General features: G+C 44.7%; 1 protein-coding gene across 2 annotated transcripts; it reads right to left on the bottom strand.

Annotated features, from left to right (window-relative positions):
* Positions 1-2,853: 2,853 nt before the first annotated feature.
* LOC144148694 (protein lin-52 homolog) lies at positions 2,854-16,084 on the bottom strand. 2 transcript variants are annotated; one of them, XM_077680213.1, is made up of 8 exons: positions 15,931-16,084; positions 13,000-13,089; positions 12,858-12,892; positions 12,232-12,270; positions 11,650-11,716; positions 7,749-7,832; positions 3,478-3,528; positions 2,854-3,384 (listed from the first exon to the last, which is right to left on the bottom strand). In XM_077680213.1, exons 1-8 carry the CDS (start codon positions 15,950-15,952, stop codon positions 3,293-3,295), a joined length of 480 nt encoding a protein of 159 aa, XP_077536339.1. In that variant the 5' UTR covers positions 15,953-16,084; the 3' UTR covers positions 2,854-3,292. The 2 variants fall into 2 exon arrangements, with proteins under 2 accessions (XP_077536339.1, XP_077536340.1); XM_077680214.1 differs by lacking the exon at positions 12,232-12,270.
* Between the last annotated feature and the right edge of the window lie 1,388 nt (positions 16,085-17,472).

Raw genomic sequence — 17,472 nt, 5'->3', positions numbered from 1 at the left:
ATATTCATTCCCTAAGGATAGGCTATCTGCAACATTGGGAAATGATCGTTACTGGTGTAGGGACATATGCTTATCGATTAAATATTCGTTACTCTAAATTTTTACTGGATATCCAAGATGCATCCAATTTAGGACATCCGAATGGACGTACGGAAGAGTTAAATCCGGACGTCCCATGGACGTACATGGTATGTTCACTGACTTTGAAACGGGCGTACTGCAGACGTCCACTAGAGACGGAATTGACGTACGCTAGGGTAGTTGAATTTGCACAGAAGCAACGAACTTCTCATTCATGAAAATTTAAGCGCGAAAGTGGGTAACAGCAAGAGCTACGTGTTCAGATGTAGCCGCTGTCTACACCAGAAGACCAAGCTGGTGCGAACCCCATGACAAGGCTGGACGTCAGCTGGACTAAAATAAGCTATTTTAATATGTACCAACTCGCCCAACAGTACAGCTTGTTACGGACTTTCCTTCTATTTCGATGTACAACACAACACTACTAAAACCTGCATTTTCCGGCGTTTCTATGGCTGCCACTACTCTGAGCTTGCACCAACAAGATGTAAATCCAATAAACGGCAATAAAAGGTTGGATTATAATCAGGGTGTCAAACCGGAACCGAACCAAAAACCGGAACCGAACCGTTATATTGTTATCGCGATGAACCCGAACCGGAACTGAACCGAGGAAAAAAAAACGGTTACCGGTTCATGTCAAAACGGTTCGGCCACGCGCTGTTGACAATGTGCTATCAATGCCATTTGTTTCTTTGTTTTTTAAGTGCCATCAACTTACACCTCGCTTACATATTTTTCTTCTCCAGTCCGTCTTAGGAATGTAAACGCTGTATCCATGAATCATGACATGGTAACCAGTATTGGAGGCCTGTCTTGCGCTCGTCGCGGCTTGCACGCAAGAAAGAGAATCGAAAGACTGTGCAAAAAAAAAAAAAAAAAAAGCGTCACGGGATGTCATTTTTTTACAATATCGTAAATCCTAAACGCTCCTGTGTGTTCTGAGTTCTTTCAAATAAAGAAAGCTGTATTTTCTCCCGATGGTTCCTTCAATTACTTTTTTACACGCCGAGGTGATGGGATAGTTAGCGAGTTTACTTGTAAGCGGGTTTGTAAGGAGGTCGTGGGTTTTACACCGTCTGCGTCGGACGCAATTAGATGAAGTTCGAATGCGAAAACGTCGGTGAGGTAACCTTTTGAGTGCCCATTAAGGAACCATTCCTGGTAGAAATCCCAGAGCCTTCCACTACGATGTATCTCGTTTCGTTCGTATGTGCTGATTTCAGATGTTTTATTCGTAATTTATTTTGATATTGTTAGTTTGTCATTCATAATTATTGAACTGGTTCAACGTCCCGAACCGGTTCGCGGATCGAATTAGTCGAACCGGAACAAAATAAATTTACCTGAACCAGAACCGTAACAGAACCAGTATTTTTTTCGGTTTAGACACACTGGTTATAATTAAGGCAATCATAAATCAAACGAAAATTTTCACTGTACGAGATTTTTCAGAGATTTAAATCAAACACACACTATCCCAGCCCTCCTGGACTGAGGAGCCACTCCCACATCACCAGGCTCACAATAAAGTTTTTCCTCCTCCTCCTCCCAGCCGCACAACAGACTGGAAAAACGTTAATCTGTCATAATCTATTGGTGTTGTGAAAATCATGATTCACATGGCAGCTGTATTTTTCAGGAGCATTTTTCAGGACAGCAGACTGAAACTGCCCTAGTAGCCTCAGTGAAAGGCGTCTTGTATGGCACCTCACCGCAAGGGTCGAAACCTGTTGGGGCAGCATTGTATGATCACAGCTTTTCAAGGGTACCACGTCGCTTCTGAAGCTACATCTAAACCAGTCTTCTAACTGCAAACTTCTATATTTAGCATGCGCAATACTCTTGTAGGACCCTTTACTTGTCAAGCACACAACACCTTCAGTCAGCTGAACCCAACTGGCATCAGGGAACTATGCTCATTTCATATTCCTGATGCCTTTGGTTCGATATGTGCCCAGAGGCAAATTTACTCAATTTTACTTCCAAGTCAAGTTTAAGTACAGACAGACAGACACACACACACACACAAATTACTCTGTTTCTGGAGGAAGCTTCTCCGAGAAACTTGCATCCAATCCAACAATTTTTATCTCGGGTTGCTTGCATGGTCGGCCATTCAGTGTTCCACCTCTTGGTTACGCACCAGATTTCCAACCTAACGAGCTGTCTTAAGTTTTCACAGAACTAATAGTTTGACTACACTATAAAGGCAAACAAAGTGAAAAGTCACTTCCTTGGGACTGCTGTCTCTGCAGTGTGGCAGGAAAAGCAAGCAGAAACAGGAAGTGAAAAGAATGTCTCTGCGATTTAAGTTTCCCTAATTCAAAAAGGTAGGCATTTCTGCAAAAGTGGGAAAAATTCAAACTACCATGAATAACTTAGTCATCCCGTGACACAAATAAATTCCGTTCAAGACTTCAGAGTAGCAAGAACAAAAGTTGGAAAAAAACCCTAAAACTTCCAGTGTTACAGCTGTACCTATTGCACTCCTTTCATTGTGCGGTCACTGCTGTCAGGGCTTGCCTGTAGTACGTTGCTCGCCAATCCAGCCTGCAATACTATGCTGGTACAGGAAAAGCTATAGAATGAAATTACCACACATCATTATATAACAGTTTTCACCCATTTCAAGGCAATGATTTATTCTCCAAATCCTGTTGAAAACACAAGATGAAGTTGAAGTACACACACACAAAAAAACTTGTCTTTAAACACAACACACAAACAAGATAACCTGTGTCTCTCCAATATTCAAGTTCTGATGATGTATTGTGCACAGGCATATTACATTTCTATGGTGTGAAACAATTTAAATTTAGACCTTACGCCACACCTTATGGTACGTGGTAACCTGAAAACATCTGCCCCTTAAAGAAATAAAGAGCAGTGTAAACATAACTTATTCTTGATGTCGGCTTTACAAGTGTCGCAGAAACACTACTTCTAGGCCCTGAACACGTCAGGGTGCCAAGCGATTGGCAGTGAGAGGTTGCGGCCATCTTGGGAGCTTAATTAGGGCATGGAGATCTTTATTGTATGTTTCCCGTATAAACCTGAGATCTTTGGAAAAGTCTGCATCTTGTGGAGGGGGGGGAAATGGATATAGTGAAAAAGATGTGAATGCATACAAGTATGGTGAAGAACACGAAGCAAACACGATGAATCTATGATACAAAAATCATGACACTGCCACTTCATTCACTCTGCTTCATTCCTTTTCGCGACGCTGAGGGGGAGGAGGGGGAGGTCGCTTGCCGCCAAAGCTTCCGCCGACTCCACTGCGTTCCGGCTTCTTTGGTTCTGAGGGAAGAAAAAAAAAAACTTATTTTTTTCCGCACCACATGCACAATATAATAACCAGAAAAAGAAAATGTGTTCGCTATTGAACCAGACCTTTGTCTTTGCGGAGAATGTCCAGCATCCGGCCTCGGGTCATCTCGCGGGCTGCAACAGAGTAATAAGGCTCTTTAGTTGGCGACTCTGACAGTCATTCATCACCCACTGAACAGAAAATAACCTACATTCTTTCTACAGCTAAGCACTAGTCATCGCTTTGCGATCCACAGGATTAAAAAAAAAAAAAAAAATGTGGTGTGTAAGTGCATTTTTTCTTGTTAAATAAATTTGCAGATAGAACTCAAGTTGATCATGGAGCTTCCCAGAATACGAATTGAGGAGTTGTAAATGTCCTGCAAATTAAATTGAATAACAAGTAATTAAATTTACTTGAGGTTCAAGCTAAATGTGGCTTAACATCAAGGAACATCTGCCGATTCCTTTCGTGAGGAGTGGTGAGGAGGTCATCCCATTACTGACTAACACATGTGCCCCAGCAATTTAGAGGTCAACCAAGCAATCAATGCTAAGGGAAAAAAAAAAAAAAAAGTACTTTAAATTGCCATGCAGAAAAACAAGACCTTCTACAACGCGCCCCCCCCCCCCCCCCCCCCCCCCCCACCCCCTTTTTTTACGGTGTTACATTACCACAGTACTTGCAAATCCCCACCTTTGCACTCGCGGCTCAAACGGTAAGGTGCCTTAACCATTTCAGTCCAAATGTTCACCCCTTTGTGAATGTCCTGGCCCAAAACTTTCCCATCACTTTTGGGCACTGAGAAAGTAACTACTGCATTTTCTGGCGTGTAAGACATGTTTTTTTCCCTTAAATTTTCGTTGGTGCATCTTATGTATGGAATAAATTTGATACGTGGTGGCCATGCAAGGTCCACGCTCGGCGCTGCGTGATGTCAGCGCGCGTTAAGAGAGACAGCTCTATAGTCTAAACGAATGAATTATTTGTTAGCGAGTCGGAGGAAGAAAGCTTCGATGGTTCTGCCTAAATGCCCTCTGTAAGTACGTGCCATCAGTGTGTATCAATAAACCATTTTTGAGAAGTTAGTTCTGTCTAGACTTCGGACGGTAGATGCACGTGTCTAGCACTGCTTACCGGAGAATGCCTCCAAAGGCAGCGGCCGCCGCAACCACGTACTTTCGCCACACTTTCTAACGAACTGACCCTCTATGAGTTTACCTGATTAACAAGTGCGTTTTGTACACTGGTGCGTCTTAAATACGTTTTTTTTCTGTGAAAAACTGCCATTTTGAGGGGGGAGAAAAAGTGCAACTTAAAGACCGGAAAATACGGTAACTGTACAGGAACTGGGGAGTGTTAATTTGTGGTTTCCCTTTCTGTGTTTGTCTTTCATTATAGTTGGGCAGAGTGCGTTACTGCTCCAAGCCATCCACTGGATGCAGTCAGATTCTGACTTGGAGAATAGGCAAGAAAATCCATGCCAATTTGACCCAATCACAGCAGTGAAATTTTTCGTGTGCCTACAGACTGAATCCAATGTATGTTAGGAGTGACAGGTGGAACAAAAGTGATATGGCAAATAAAATGCTTATCATGTTCAAGAGGTTTCCTAAGTCGCAAGTGACACAGAACAAAACAAGCAGGTGAAGAAGAGCATGGCAAGTTGCTTTCGGGGGTGCTTCCCGCTCCCCACATTGGGTTTTCCTGTAAACCAAGCATGCAAGCAGGAGAAGCTTAAGCCACGAAACTAAAAAAACAAAACAAAAATATACAGCAGCAACGCAATGCATGATTGAGGCAATATAAGGTGAGATTCGTATTAAAAGAGTGATACTGTTGCCTTCAACCTGCACAACAGGACATGAGGCATGCAAATGTGCCATCTTAATAACTTTTTGTTGGTTTGTTGCTAGAAGTGCAGTTTTTCATGACAGCGGTTTCAGAAGAGACTAGCTGAGACCTAACAAAATCTTGCAGCAAGTCAAACAGATTCAAACATTTCGCTGACGTGTTTTGCGCTTAAGCAACTGAAATGGCACTTTCAGTTAACTCTTTCACGACGGCGCAGGCAATCGGAAGCCGGCGTCCGATGATTTCAAATCTCCCGCAAAATCTGAAACCCGCGCTCCACAGACAACTATCGCCATCTGGTGTGTTCATTGGCAACTTCTCTTTCAATTTCGGTTTCGTTTGTTTATGTGTCTCATGTGGTGGCGGTGTAGCAAGAAAAATTTGAACCGAAGGTAGAGGGGAGCAGGAGGAAAAATGGCGTCGGGTTCGCGCCGCGCTCTGCACAGTCGGACTGCTGTAGCAAGCACTCTGATTCTAGCAGCAGTGAGGGGTCAAGCAATGATGTGGGATCTTCAGATTTCAGTTCGAACGACGAAGCTCTGGTTCAAGTGCCTCGCACTTCAACAAGCGCTGGCAAGTAATTTCGTTGTGACTCCGCACTGTATTTAAGAACAAAACGTGCTTATCTGACGACTGTGGTTTTGATTTTGTGTTTAGGGTCTCGACAATGTACGGCCAGGATATTTTGCCAAATGCACCGCGCCATATCACGCTATTACCTTCAAGATAACCTGGCGCTCGTGTCAGATTAGCGCTGCAGGGTTCAGGTGCAACGCTTCTCGAGAGCGCTGGATTTTGTTTCTTGTTTTTTACCACCGAAGTGATCAGGATTTTGTGCGAGAACACAAAAGAGTGTACTTAGATGCGCATTTTACAGAGACTCACTCACCCTTGAGTGCCTTCGCGGCGTGGCACAGCTGTCAGTTCCGCTAGGTTGACGGGCCCTCAAAAATCCAAAACGTGGTGTACACTATTGATTTATATATTGGATCATGGCCAAGGAATGTAGGAACAATTTGTATATCTTAAAATTCCTGAAATAAGTTTTAGTCTCGGTAAAATTGCCGATTTGTGTTTTTCGTATACTTTCTTCTGGGCTTTTTTCTGATTACTTGACGAATAAACTTTAAGTAATTGTACCTTTAACAAAACTGCTGCTTTGTGTTTGGAAGAGCAATCTATAAGCTACAATTTCATGAATAGCAAGGCTATGTGTGTTTAGTAGCTTAAGAGAAAAAAAAAAAAAAAAAAAAAAAAAAAAAAAAAAAAAAAAAAAAAAAAAAAAACGTTTTGTGGGAGCACTCAAAATCGGCCGTTTTTCCGCCGTAACGAAACAGTTAATTCAAATTTCTTGATTATTGATGGTCAACATTACTCAATAACGATAAAAAAAAGAAACGCTAAGTACTTTAACACATTCCCCGGACATTAAAAGCGAAACAAGGGAAAAGGCCACCATGAACATGACTACACATGGCACGAAGTACGTGCATTCACTCAACAAACACATCCTTTGTTTTCCTCAATCATGTCATGTTGCTCTTTGCTGCACAACATACTTGTACCTTTGATTACAATGTGTCTTCCTGAACCAGCGCTTTTTTTTGGAAGGGGAGGGGGGGTACATTTAAGGTACCACTTGCAAGCCATGCACACTGCTCCACTGAGCATGGGCATCATTTTCACTAGCTTTGTTCAGAGATGGGTCAACTCTGAAGTTCATAACCCCCATAATGCTTGAAAGGAATGTGTGTGCCAGGCAAGCTCACGAAGTATTCACACCGTCCAAAAAAGGTGTCACAGCAGGGACAGCCTTTTCTTCTTTTTTTTTTTTTTTTGCATTTTCAAACCACAGAAAACTCCACCACTTTCCCACAAGTGCCCCCCCCCCCCCTCCCCTTGCATTGCTCATTTATTGCGAATCTAATTGTTTTGAGCTTTGGGTAATGCAGTGTTGCTAGAGCAGGATAAGACACAGTTCTTAAGCATAGATGGGACACCTGAACAGACACAGTAAACTAAGTAGGACGCACCCCACCTACATCGGGATACATGTATGCACACGTTGAAGAAATAAAAGGACCAGCAGATTTCAACTGTGTGTGGCAAAGTTTTACGCCGCAGCTCCTGTATTTTTCAATCGAACCTTATTTCTTATTTGCTTCCTCCAACACAACTCCGCAGGCTAAGCGTAAATGCCTACCTACAAAGAAGCATAAAGAAATTGAATCATGCCGTAGCTAATGTAAAACAATGAACAAGAGCATGAAGAACAAACTTGAGGCCGAAAACTGGCGCTGTGCACGTATCTATCCATGCTACTTTTCGCTACATTACATGCGTGAACACTGCTGATAATTCAAACTTTTGATCGCTCAGATAAAGACCCGTGGACCCTTACAGATTGAGTTAAAGTGAAGCCTACAACACAGAGTGAGGATAGAGCATGAGCGCTGTCACACACCAAGTTACACACACAGCAAGGAGAGGCTCGCCTCACCTTCTTCGACGCCCAGTTTGTAGGCCAGGTTCTGAAGATCCTTGACTTTCTCAAGCAGGGCAGATGCGGTCAGGCTTCCGAGCTCTGCACAAGTGAAGGTAGTATAACTTCAGCTTGGAAATTTAAAGAAAGAACAGGATTGTTTTGAAATTATGCTGTGTCCCTTTCTAGAAAGCCTGGACGTGTTCTTAGGCACTACACAGCGAGAAAACATTCATTTGCCACTGGCATTTCCGCTAAAAGTGTTCTGTAAATTTTGGGGACGCCTGGCAGAAGTGTAAACCTGGAGTGTTGAAGCCTAGAAGAGTCTCCTTTTTTTTCCCCCCAGCATACGATTAAAACTTCCCTGCAGTGGTGTCACGTAATGATATTAAGCCGGAATTTACGGTGCCCAAACTGTTCCCCCATTTTGAGACATTGTACATCGACAAACAAGTCAAGTTTAGCCGCTAGGGACAGCCGCACTTGTTGGCATTTTTTTTTTCTTCATTTGCAACGATTTCTAGCCAGGCTGTTTTGTCTCAGCTGTGTCAAGAGTCAAATAATCTGTCCGTCCATTGTGCTGTCACTGACAATGTGCTGAAACTAAAAATTTCGTAGCCTGCATTGGTGTGTGTGTGTGTGTATGGAACATTTTTTCATTTCCAGAGCTTCAAAAGCCGTGGCATATATGACATTGTATACACACTAACCCAATCGCATGATTTGCACTAATTCACAGCGGCAAATCAGTATGAAAAGCACCATGCTGCGAGTTAGTTTTGCCAATTGCTACAATTTCCCACACATTAAAGTTGCCAAATTCTTAATACTACACTTCAACCAGTGAGATGGTTCGTATGTTTCATATGTTTCGTATGTATGTAGCGCGTGTCTGTGCTTGTGACATGGCGTCGTGAGACCCTTCATTTCCTGCCGACGAATAGGAAGCCTGTTAACCTGCAGTGAATGATCTCACGACGCCATGCCACAAGTCCAGGCACGCATGCACGGAATAATAAAAGTAAACTGAGAAAAAAGCAACGAACATGAACAAAGAATCGTGATCATTATTTTGGGAAGCGGGGTAACCTGGCACAGCAGACCACATATGAACTGAAACCAGATGACTGGTATTGACAGTGATGAACCGGGGGAATACTTTACTACGATTTGTATGCGATCTTATGTAACTATTTGTGGCCATCATAAACTAGTGACAAAAGAGGTTTGCTAATCGCCGGCAACCTCATTTGGCTCCTTCCTGACGTGAATTGGCATAGCGCGTTTCGTTTTGCACACCCCAGGTGGCGCCGTTGTTCCAAGATCAGCTTGTAAGTCCGAATTGGAAGCCTATTTTCCATTGGCAAAAATTGTTTTTACTTATTTTTGGAATAAACAGGCAAGCACCGCCGCTGTTCCCGGTTTCAAACGAAATAGACCAGGAAATGCCACCTCCACGAGAAGTATCAGCGCGAACGGAACAGCGGTTTGCCCAGAAAAAAAATGTAGTGTTCCATTTATCGATACAACACCCTTTACAGAAAAGGCTCATTAATTCGGATTTCTAGATTCAAAAGAAATGCACGAATTGTCTGAATGTTGAATGATAAATTTAACGACAAAAAAACAGCACATTCGCAATTCTGTTAGGCGACCCTTTGCTCTGCAAAGAAGTCCATGATGCTAGTTTGTCTTTCCACAGATAGCTGGGCAGTAAGAAGTTTTTGGACTTGCGACCGTCTGTGCAGAGTGTGTGCGTTCCAGCGTAGAGCACAATAGCAGAATTTTTCCAGAACAGCGAGGGCATTCGCAGCTTGTTTTTGCATTACGACCCGTCACGGCTGTTCACAGCACGGCTGGTTTCTGGCTGCAATGTACGCTCGCATCCTTCCCATTGCACGGGGGAGAAAGCGGGTGAGCGAAGGACACCATGTTGCAGCTCATGTGTTGAGAAGACGTCGGTCCGAATTAAGCGATGCGAGCGTAAATTTGCGCCGAAATAATAAAGGTGTGCAGTCACAGGGCAATGTACATTTTTGAAGGAAGGGAGCAAGAACGCCGAATTATCCAAATTTCCAAATCAACAGGGGTGAATCAATGTATAATATTATATGAACTTTAACATTTTATGTTCATCATCATTATCATCAACCTACTCAGACCCACTGCAGGACGAAGGCCTCTCCCATTGACCTCCAATCGCTCCTGTCCTGCACTATTCGAGGCCACAGCTTACCCCCAAATCTCCTGCTTTCATCCCTCCAACGGATTACTGGCCTTCCCCTTCTTCTAGACCCATTTATTGGTATGCACTCTGATACCCTAATTATCCACCGGTTGTCGGTTCGTCTCACTACATGGCCAGCCCAAGTCCATTTCTTTTTCTTCACATCAACTATGATATCATCTACTCCTGTTTGCGCCCTAATTCAGGAAGCTCGTTTCCTTCCCTAAGCGTTACTCCTGTCATCATTCGTTTCATGGCCCGTTGAGCCGACCTAAGTTTGCTTTCTGGTAGAGTGGAAAGGTACCAAGTTTCTGCTCCGTATGTCATTACTGGAAGGACACATTGGCTGTATATTCTTCTTTTGAGTGATAGAGGTAGCGTACTTTTCATTATTTGGGAGTGCTAGCCATATGCACACCTATCCTACGCCGGATTTCTTTCTCGTGGTTTAGGTCTGTACTGACGTGTCGTAGGCAGTTGCACTCTTCTACTTGTTCCAGTGTTGCATTTGCTAAGCTGAAAAGGGCACTTTCGGCATATTTGTTTGCCATTACTTTATAGATTCATCCATGTTTATTTGTAGCTCCATGGCCAAGCTTTTCGGTTGTAGTTCCCCAATAATTTTTCGCAGCTGCTCCGCAGACCCATTGAGCAAGGGTATGTCATCTGCAAACCTCAAATTGCTCAAGCATTTTTCATTTATCCATAATTCTGCGTTGTTCCAGTCAAGCTACCTAAAAATCCCCCCTAGACAAGCTGTGACTTGTTTTGGAGAGATGGTATGTCCCTGTCATACACCTTTTCTGATCGGGTATTTGTTGCTTTTTTTGTGAAGGATTTTCCTACCCGCACATCCCTTACATAAGTCATCTAGGAGTTTTCTGCAGGCCTCCGCTATTCCTTGGTCTTTCAATGCTTCAAGCACAGCTGCGGTGTTTACCAAATAAAACACTTTTTCGTAGTCTATATTTAAACATTAAAAGAAGCTGGAAGTGGGGGAAGGGGGAGGGGGAGCAGTGCAAAGTCTTATTTTTTCCTATAGAAAGCCCACGCAATGCAAAATGAATGTGTTGTTTAAGCACTTGTCAACACAACTATTCTTGCAACTGCCCCCAGTGTGACTGGCAGAGGATTTCAGTTTGCACCGCATCAGGTACAGGTACCCTCACAAATGCAAGTTTGTGAACAAAAAGGAACTCTTTAAAACAAAACAGTGTTACAATGTGGTTGTTCAGTTTGGAAGTGCTTTCCTAACCACCATAGCATGAGAAGGACCACACATGGTAGGAGACATTCACCAAAATTCACCAGTGCATTTTAATTTTGATGGAATTCGTGATTGATTGTAGGGATTAACGTGCCGACGCAACGCAGACGACGAGGCGCGCCGTAGTGGAGGGCTCCAGATTAATTTTGACCACCTGGGGATCTTTAACGTGCGCCGAAATCTCGTACACACGGGCGTTTTTGCTTTTCGCCTCCATCAGAAAAGCAGCTGCCGCGGCCGGGAATCGAAACCGCGGCCTCGTGCTCAGCAGCGCAACTTGATGGAATTCGTGCCTACCTGCTTACCTCCCTAGTTGCACAAACAGGCACCCGTCCTGCAGGTATAGCTTAGTTATCGTCCGAGATTTCCCAAACTTCAAAACCCTCTGCCAGCAACTCTCAAATTTCCCAAAAGGGCGAGCTCACCTTGCAGCATGACTAGGCCATCCTCATCCAGATTCCACTTGGGAATGGACTTTCGGCTATGCTGGGGCTTTGAGGTTGAAAACAGAAGGGATAACTGTTCAGTGCACTGTTATGAAGACAGACTGCAACACTTGAAAATTAACAAACTCAAATACTATGCAATTCTCATTCCTTAAGATGCAAAAACATTGCATTGTAGTTGAGGTCCCACATCATGTTTTTACGTGCAGAGCACTTTAGGCGCTCGCCTTGTTGTCGTAGCTCGCTCGCTGGACCCAAGTAGAGCCACACGGCGTTCTGACGTTGCGGCGTAACCCAGAGGCTTTGAAGGCCAAGTTGTTTATATAGTCGTAAGAGTTCGAAACTCGTGAACCGCTGGCGCTTGTCATACATTTTCCCGTTGTTTAGCGCAAAGAAAACTGCAGGCACATTTGGGGCAAAATGTACGTTATTAACCGGCAGCGACTGCGTTCATTTGGTTGGAACGCTCGCTCGGTTGGTTTTTGCGATAGTAAGCGAAAAACAAGTGGCAGTGCAACGCCGGCACATGCGGGAGGAAAAGCAAGCACAAAAAGAACAGACCTCCCGCTGGCGCAGTTTCAGGCAGGGGGTGCGCGAGCACTGCGAAGGCGGGAAATTTGAATTGCATTGGGTGGTAGCCGTCAGCGGATAACGGCGCTACAGCCCATTATGGCGAATCACTGCTCTGCACTGCCGACAGCTTTCACATTGAAAGTAACAACTTTAATTTTTTTCAGGAGTGTTTCACTTTTATTTCTTTCTTTCATGTAGGGTCACAGTTTTTCAGCGCCCGATATCAATGCCAGAAATAAATCGACACCTATTATGAAGCGAATGTGTACCTACAAAAAGCTTACGAACAACAACTACTACAGCAAGTATCACTTAACTGACGTGACACCACTTTAATAAAAGCATGCCAACCCAATTCACACAAAAGATGAGCAATTAATATAACGCCCAACTCTTTCAGGAACTTGCTTTTGTGCTTAGCATATTCAAACACACGAACATGCACATTGTTCCTCACACTGCATGCTCCTTATGGTTCAGAGAGTGTATCACATTGGCTTCTAGACGCAGAGTCTACGCTGGTTGTGCGTAGTTCCACCACATTTTCTGAGGCTTTATATACATGTGAAGACAAACCCCAGACCTTAAAAAAAAGTAAGAAAATGATTGCTCACCGAAAAAAGTCCAGCGAATTCCGTGACTCCAGGAACTGCAAAAGAAATCCAAATTGAATACAGCTTGCGGACACTAATCGTGTGAACGCATACCAGTGTTTTGCAGCATTGGGCAACGTAAAGGGGACAAAAAAAGACTCACTTGGCTCAGGCCACAGCTCGGGGGATGAGCGGCCATCGAGTCGCTCTTCGCTCAACAGAGTCAGGGCAGGGTCCGGTCGACCGGGGTCACCTAAGAGTGGGCAGTGGTCAGGATACATGGCTGTTGCCAATCACAAGCACAGCTGTACTGATAAGCTAACAATGCATTTGGGATCTGTAGTAAAGCAATCAGTGATACCCTAAAAGCACAAAACTGGTCCAGCTTGCAAACCTGTCATAGGCAAGCTGGAGCAGGTTCTGGGTTTCCCGCTTATTTAATTTGTATTGTTTTATGGGGAAACAATTTATTGGTTTAATGATGGGCCAGGCTGAGAGAGAGAGGTACCGTATTTACTCGCGTAATGATCACACTTTTTTTTTTCTCCAAAAATATGATACAAATTTAGGGGTGCGTTTATTACGCGAGGTAAATTTTTTGCCAAAAAAGTTTCAGTGCAGAAAACGCAAGCAAGTTGCAGCTCAGAATTTTTATGATAGGTCGCATGAACATAATAAACATAATGAATAAAAATGTAATAAAAACTCCACGGACCACTGCCAACTGCGTTGCTAAGTGACGCGAAATGCGGCGTTTTCATGAATTGCGGAACGCGCCAGAAAGACTTTGCTGCAAGGTGAGAAAAGGTCGACCAATAGCGGCTGCTGCTGTCATAGTGCAGGACATCAAATTAAGACATGGCTGCCGACACAGCAAGCTGAGCGCGTTTTTTTTGTCTTGTGAGTACAGTATGTGCATTTAGTGAGAGTTTCTTCCACACCAATAATGAACTTATGTTTGCCGATATCGCTGATATCGGCAAGTCTACGGCAAGAACGTAGCCATGTCCACATTGAAAGAGGAGGAAACAGGCAAGCGCGACCATCGTCAGCTAGATTTGGCACACATGTGACATATGGCTGCGGCAAGTTCAAGGTGCAATCATTGCGCGGGAAATAAAAAAAAGTCGTATTTTGATGACGAACTTCAGGGGTGCGATCATTATGCAAGTGAGATCATTATGCAAGTAAATGCGGTAGTTTTTTTTTGCAGGTCTGGGTATGGCTGGGACACAAAATCATAGGCTTAGCCCCGTTATCAATTATATTTGCAATTAGTTTCGAGATTGTGCAGTTGGGAAGGGGGGGCAGCTACGTAGGAGAAATGAGTGTCACATGGGGCCACCGATGCCTTTACATTTTTTTAAGAAATTTTGGGACAAGCAAGTGTAGGGGTGAAACCGCAACAACAATCTAAATTTCCTTTTCCCTTGTACTAAAACAAGACTTAGCAAGTACGGATTCCCTTGTAGCCAAATTCTCTGATACACATTATGCCGGAGCTCCATCCACAGTAACTCGGTCAATTTCAGCGGTTTTCGAGGATAGCTATTCCACACAACTCTTGTCTTATGTGCACCGGTTTAGAAAATGTTGAGGTTGGCTACTGCCTTAATGTGCTTTGACTGAATATGCTGAATATGTGATGACCACCTCCTGCCATTTATACAGGAATGTTGTTTAGAAGTCCAATGGTTGGTTTTCAATAGCCATAGAAGACTTCCAGTTGCCATAAGACAGCGACACAAGGATTCATACAAAAAACTGAATCAAACACACGCACAAGCATGCATTGCTGGACCTTGCAGAACAGTAATATGAGCAAAGTGCGTGAATTACTGACATCATATAGAAAGTAGAACACAAGGACAGGTGCAGTCCTTGTACACTTCAAATATTGCTAACACGGGGACAAAGAAAGGACGAAACAGGCACTGTTCGAAGTATGCAACCTAACCAACTAGCTCGGCTTTCTTTACTGCTGCAGCCCTTGTGTCCTCTCTGTGTGATGTAAGTAGTTCATGCAGTTTACTTGTATTATTAACTTGCATCAATTTGCCCAACAGCAAGCCCTCATAAACTACATGTTGCCAAACAAGTTGAGTTCCTTCACACGAGCCCATTAGCGTGTCCCAGACTGCATACAAGTGACTATTCCCATGCCCTTGAGGCCGATGTCCTAGCGAGGGCGGCAATGGCAATCAACGCAGTTTGACTGATAAGGGTAGTTGTGTACAGTGTTTTATTTGGTAGTGTTTTGCTACCCTTCATTTTATTGTTTGATTTTGGGCAATGCAGTCACCTAAGAAGCCACTTGAAACCAAAGTGAAGGACGTGCGGTCATATTACAGATGTTCTCGGTGTTCGAAGATCAAAGGTGTCTCTTGCACTGAAGTGCAGTGCATCGCCGATAACCAATAACGGTTTGATGTCCAAACTTTGGGAACTCCCATCGCAGGGAATGTTAGCATTTTCAGACGACTCAACCACAGCTCAAGTCGGTTAGCATACGACAGCACAATGTCAGCCACTTTTTGTACATTTGTTTCAAATTCCAGTTTCGGGCACAGTCGCAAGAATAAGCAAAAAATACGCAAAGTGATTGGTGCTTGGGTCAAACGGCAAGCCTGCCCTTTAGCTCTTCATGCCAGGCAGGTGCAGTGTGTGTTCTTGCGAACCTTTAGCCACAAACATGTTATAAAAAATGTGGGCTCGAGTACAAACACCAGACCCTGGCCTGACCAAAATTGGCGGGCCAGTCGGGGCTGGCATGGGCACAGACGGGTTTTGGCGGGAAAGGCCCTGTTCCAGGCTTCAGGACAAGTGCCGAAGCTCAGCCGGGACAAATAAATTAGGCCGGCGTTGTCCTCTCACAAGTAGTACAGTTGGCGCAGTCGGTACGGTACCGAGGCGAACAGCACTACCTAGGTCAGTCAGCGTTCCATTCAACTTGCGCGGCCACAGTAAATATTCTCAAGCAAGCTGAGGAATACATTACTCATAAAGGCGTTGCATCTACAGTAAATACACGCAGTTTTACACGCCGGACAAAACTCATATTTGCACGACATGGTCAAGAAGAGTACAAATTTACCTCCGTTGCTGCTTGACGCCATGGTCAGGTGCACAACCACAGAATCGGAACCAAAAATCGGTGTTCTCCAATCCAAAGTCTACCTTGGAAGGCGCCGCTCAACGTGCACACCAGAGCGCGCCACCAACAGCAACGATGTTCGGCGGGCTCCTTTTTTTTCTGCTAAATTTGGCGCAAGAAGTTATTGAGGAGAGTTCCGGTATGCAGGAAATTACCCGTCGAATCCATGCCGTCGAAACGCCTACTCAAGGTCGTGACCACAGTAGGTCGTCACGCGCAACTAGTTTTCCTTTTGTCTTGCCAGCTTTATTGGTGGCCTGACGCAACGCTGGCAAATATGAACGAAATATCTGTTCGACGCGGCGAGCGTACAGCTGCGTACAGCGGTACAGCCCAGTACAGCTGGTACAGCGCCGACGCACGTTTCCAACTGTCATTTGCGACTGCAGAACTGCTCCAAAGCAGCTCGCTTTACTTACCCATGGAATATTTATCGCGAGAGCAGTTTTAGACTGCCGAGAAACTGCTTAAAACCGCTTTGGCAATCAGTTTTCAACCTAGCCGCGCGTGGCGTATGCTTAGTTTCCTTCAATGTGCCGCGATTCAGCGATTATTGTATGCTTTCAACAAGGTAGCAGTACTAACAGCGAAGCTATTGTTCCTGGCCGTAATACTGTGTGCGGCGTCATAAAAAAACTACGGGTCATAGTTACTCCCACAGTTTACCGTATTTGTGAGCAGTCATTTTACGAAGAGCGGCCGGCTTTGTCAAGGCTTGCGCGTGGTGCTCGAAAAAAAATACCACGGAAACAGTTTACGTCGTTGGGTGCAGTTGAGGTCATAATGTGTCCCTCCGTACGAAAGAATGCCCATCGCTACTGCTGCACAGAATGGACCCCCGGCGCCGCCCTTCTCGGACCACCCCTGGCCCAACTGCCCTGCCGATGACCCCACTCTCGCTCCCGCAATCAGGCTCCGTATATTCAGGCAATTGAAACAACAACGTCTCAAGGCACTCACCCCTTCAGGCCACCTCACCTCCTTCCCCACCCTGACCCGAGCAAAAGAAATCTTATTGAACAAGTTCCTCACCAACACCTGTACGGCACCAGAGACCATTTGACAATCGTATTATCCCCAGCACGCCCCCCGATGTCCCTACAGCCATCACTCCATCGCAGCCGATCTCCGCCACCTCATCTGGCACTGCCCCAAGTTTTCTCGCTTTCGCACATTCACTCCCCCTCACCACGACACCTCAACTTACATCGACCCAACATCCCTCTCACACGGCACTCTTCGAAATCACCATTTATGCCACAAAAAGCGGCCTAGTATGGGCAAGTTAGCCGCGGTCTGCACGACTTCTGAAGAGAGCTCTTGAAGACGGCGCCATAAGGACTGTGCTCCGCCCTCCTCATTCCCTCCCCCCCCCCCCCACCTCGCCTTTGGCCTTCCTTTCTAATAAAGTTTACAACAACAACAGTTTACGCGCGTTCGCGCCTCAAGGGGGGAGCACTAGACAGCTCGCGCTCAGACGCC

This window comes from Haemaphysalis longicornis, unplaced genomic scaffold, assembly GCF_048455015.1.
Source record: "Haemaphysalis longicornis isolate Haplotype H1 unplaced genomic scaffold, Haemaphysalis longicornis Haplotype H1 scaffold_8, whole genome shotgun sequence".
NCBI classification, from domain to species: domain Eukaryota; kingdom Metazoa; phylum Arthropoda; class Arachnida; order Ixodida; family Ixodidae; genus Haemaphysalis; species Haemaphysalis longicornis.
Note: the sequence above shows the minus strand (reverse complement) of the source record. Positions and strands in the feature narration are given on the sequence as shown.

What these genes read in the sequence shown, in the direction of transcription:
- LOC144148694 (XM_077680213.1), bottom strand. Translation starts at nt 15,952, where the DNA reads ATGGCGTCAAGCAGCAACGGAG. An exon ending in TGAAACTGCGCCAGCGGGAG is followed by an intron (nt 11,717 to 12,231) that starts GTCTGTTCTTTT and finishes TCAACCTCAAAG; the next exon opens with CCCCAGCATAGCCGAAAGTC. An exon ending in CATTCTCCGCAAAGACAAAG is followed by an intron (nt 3,385 to 3,477) that starts GTCTGGTTCAAT and finishes TTCTTCCCTCAG; the next exon opens with AACCAAAGAAGCCGGAACGC.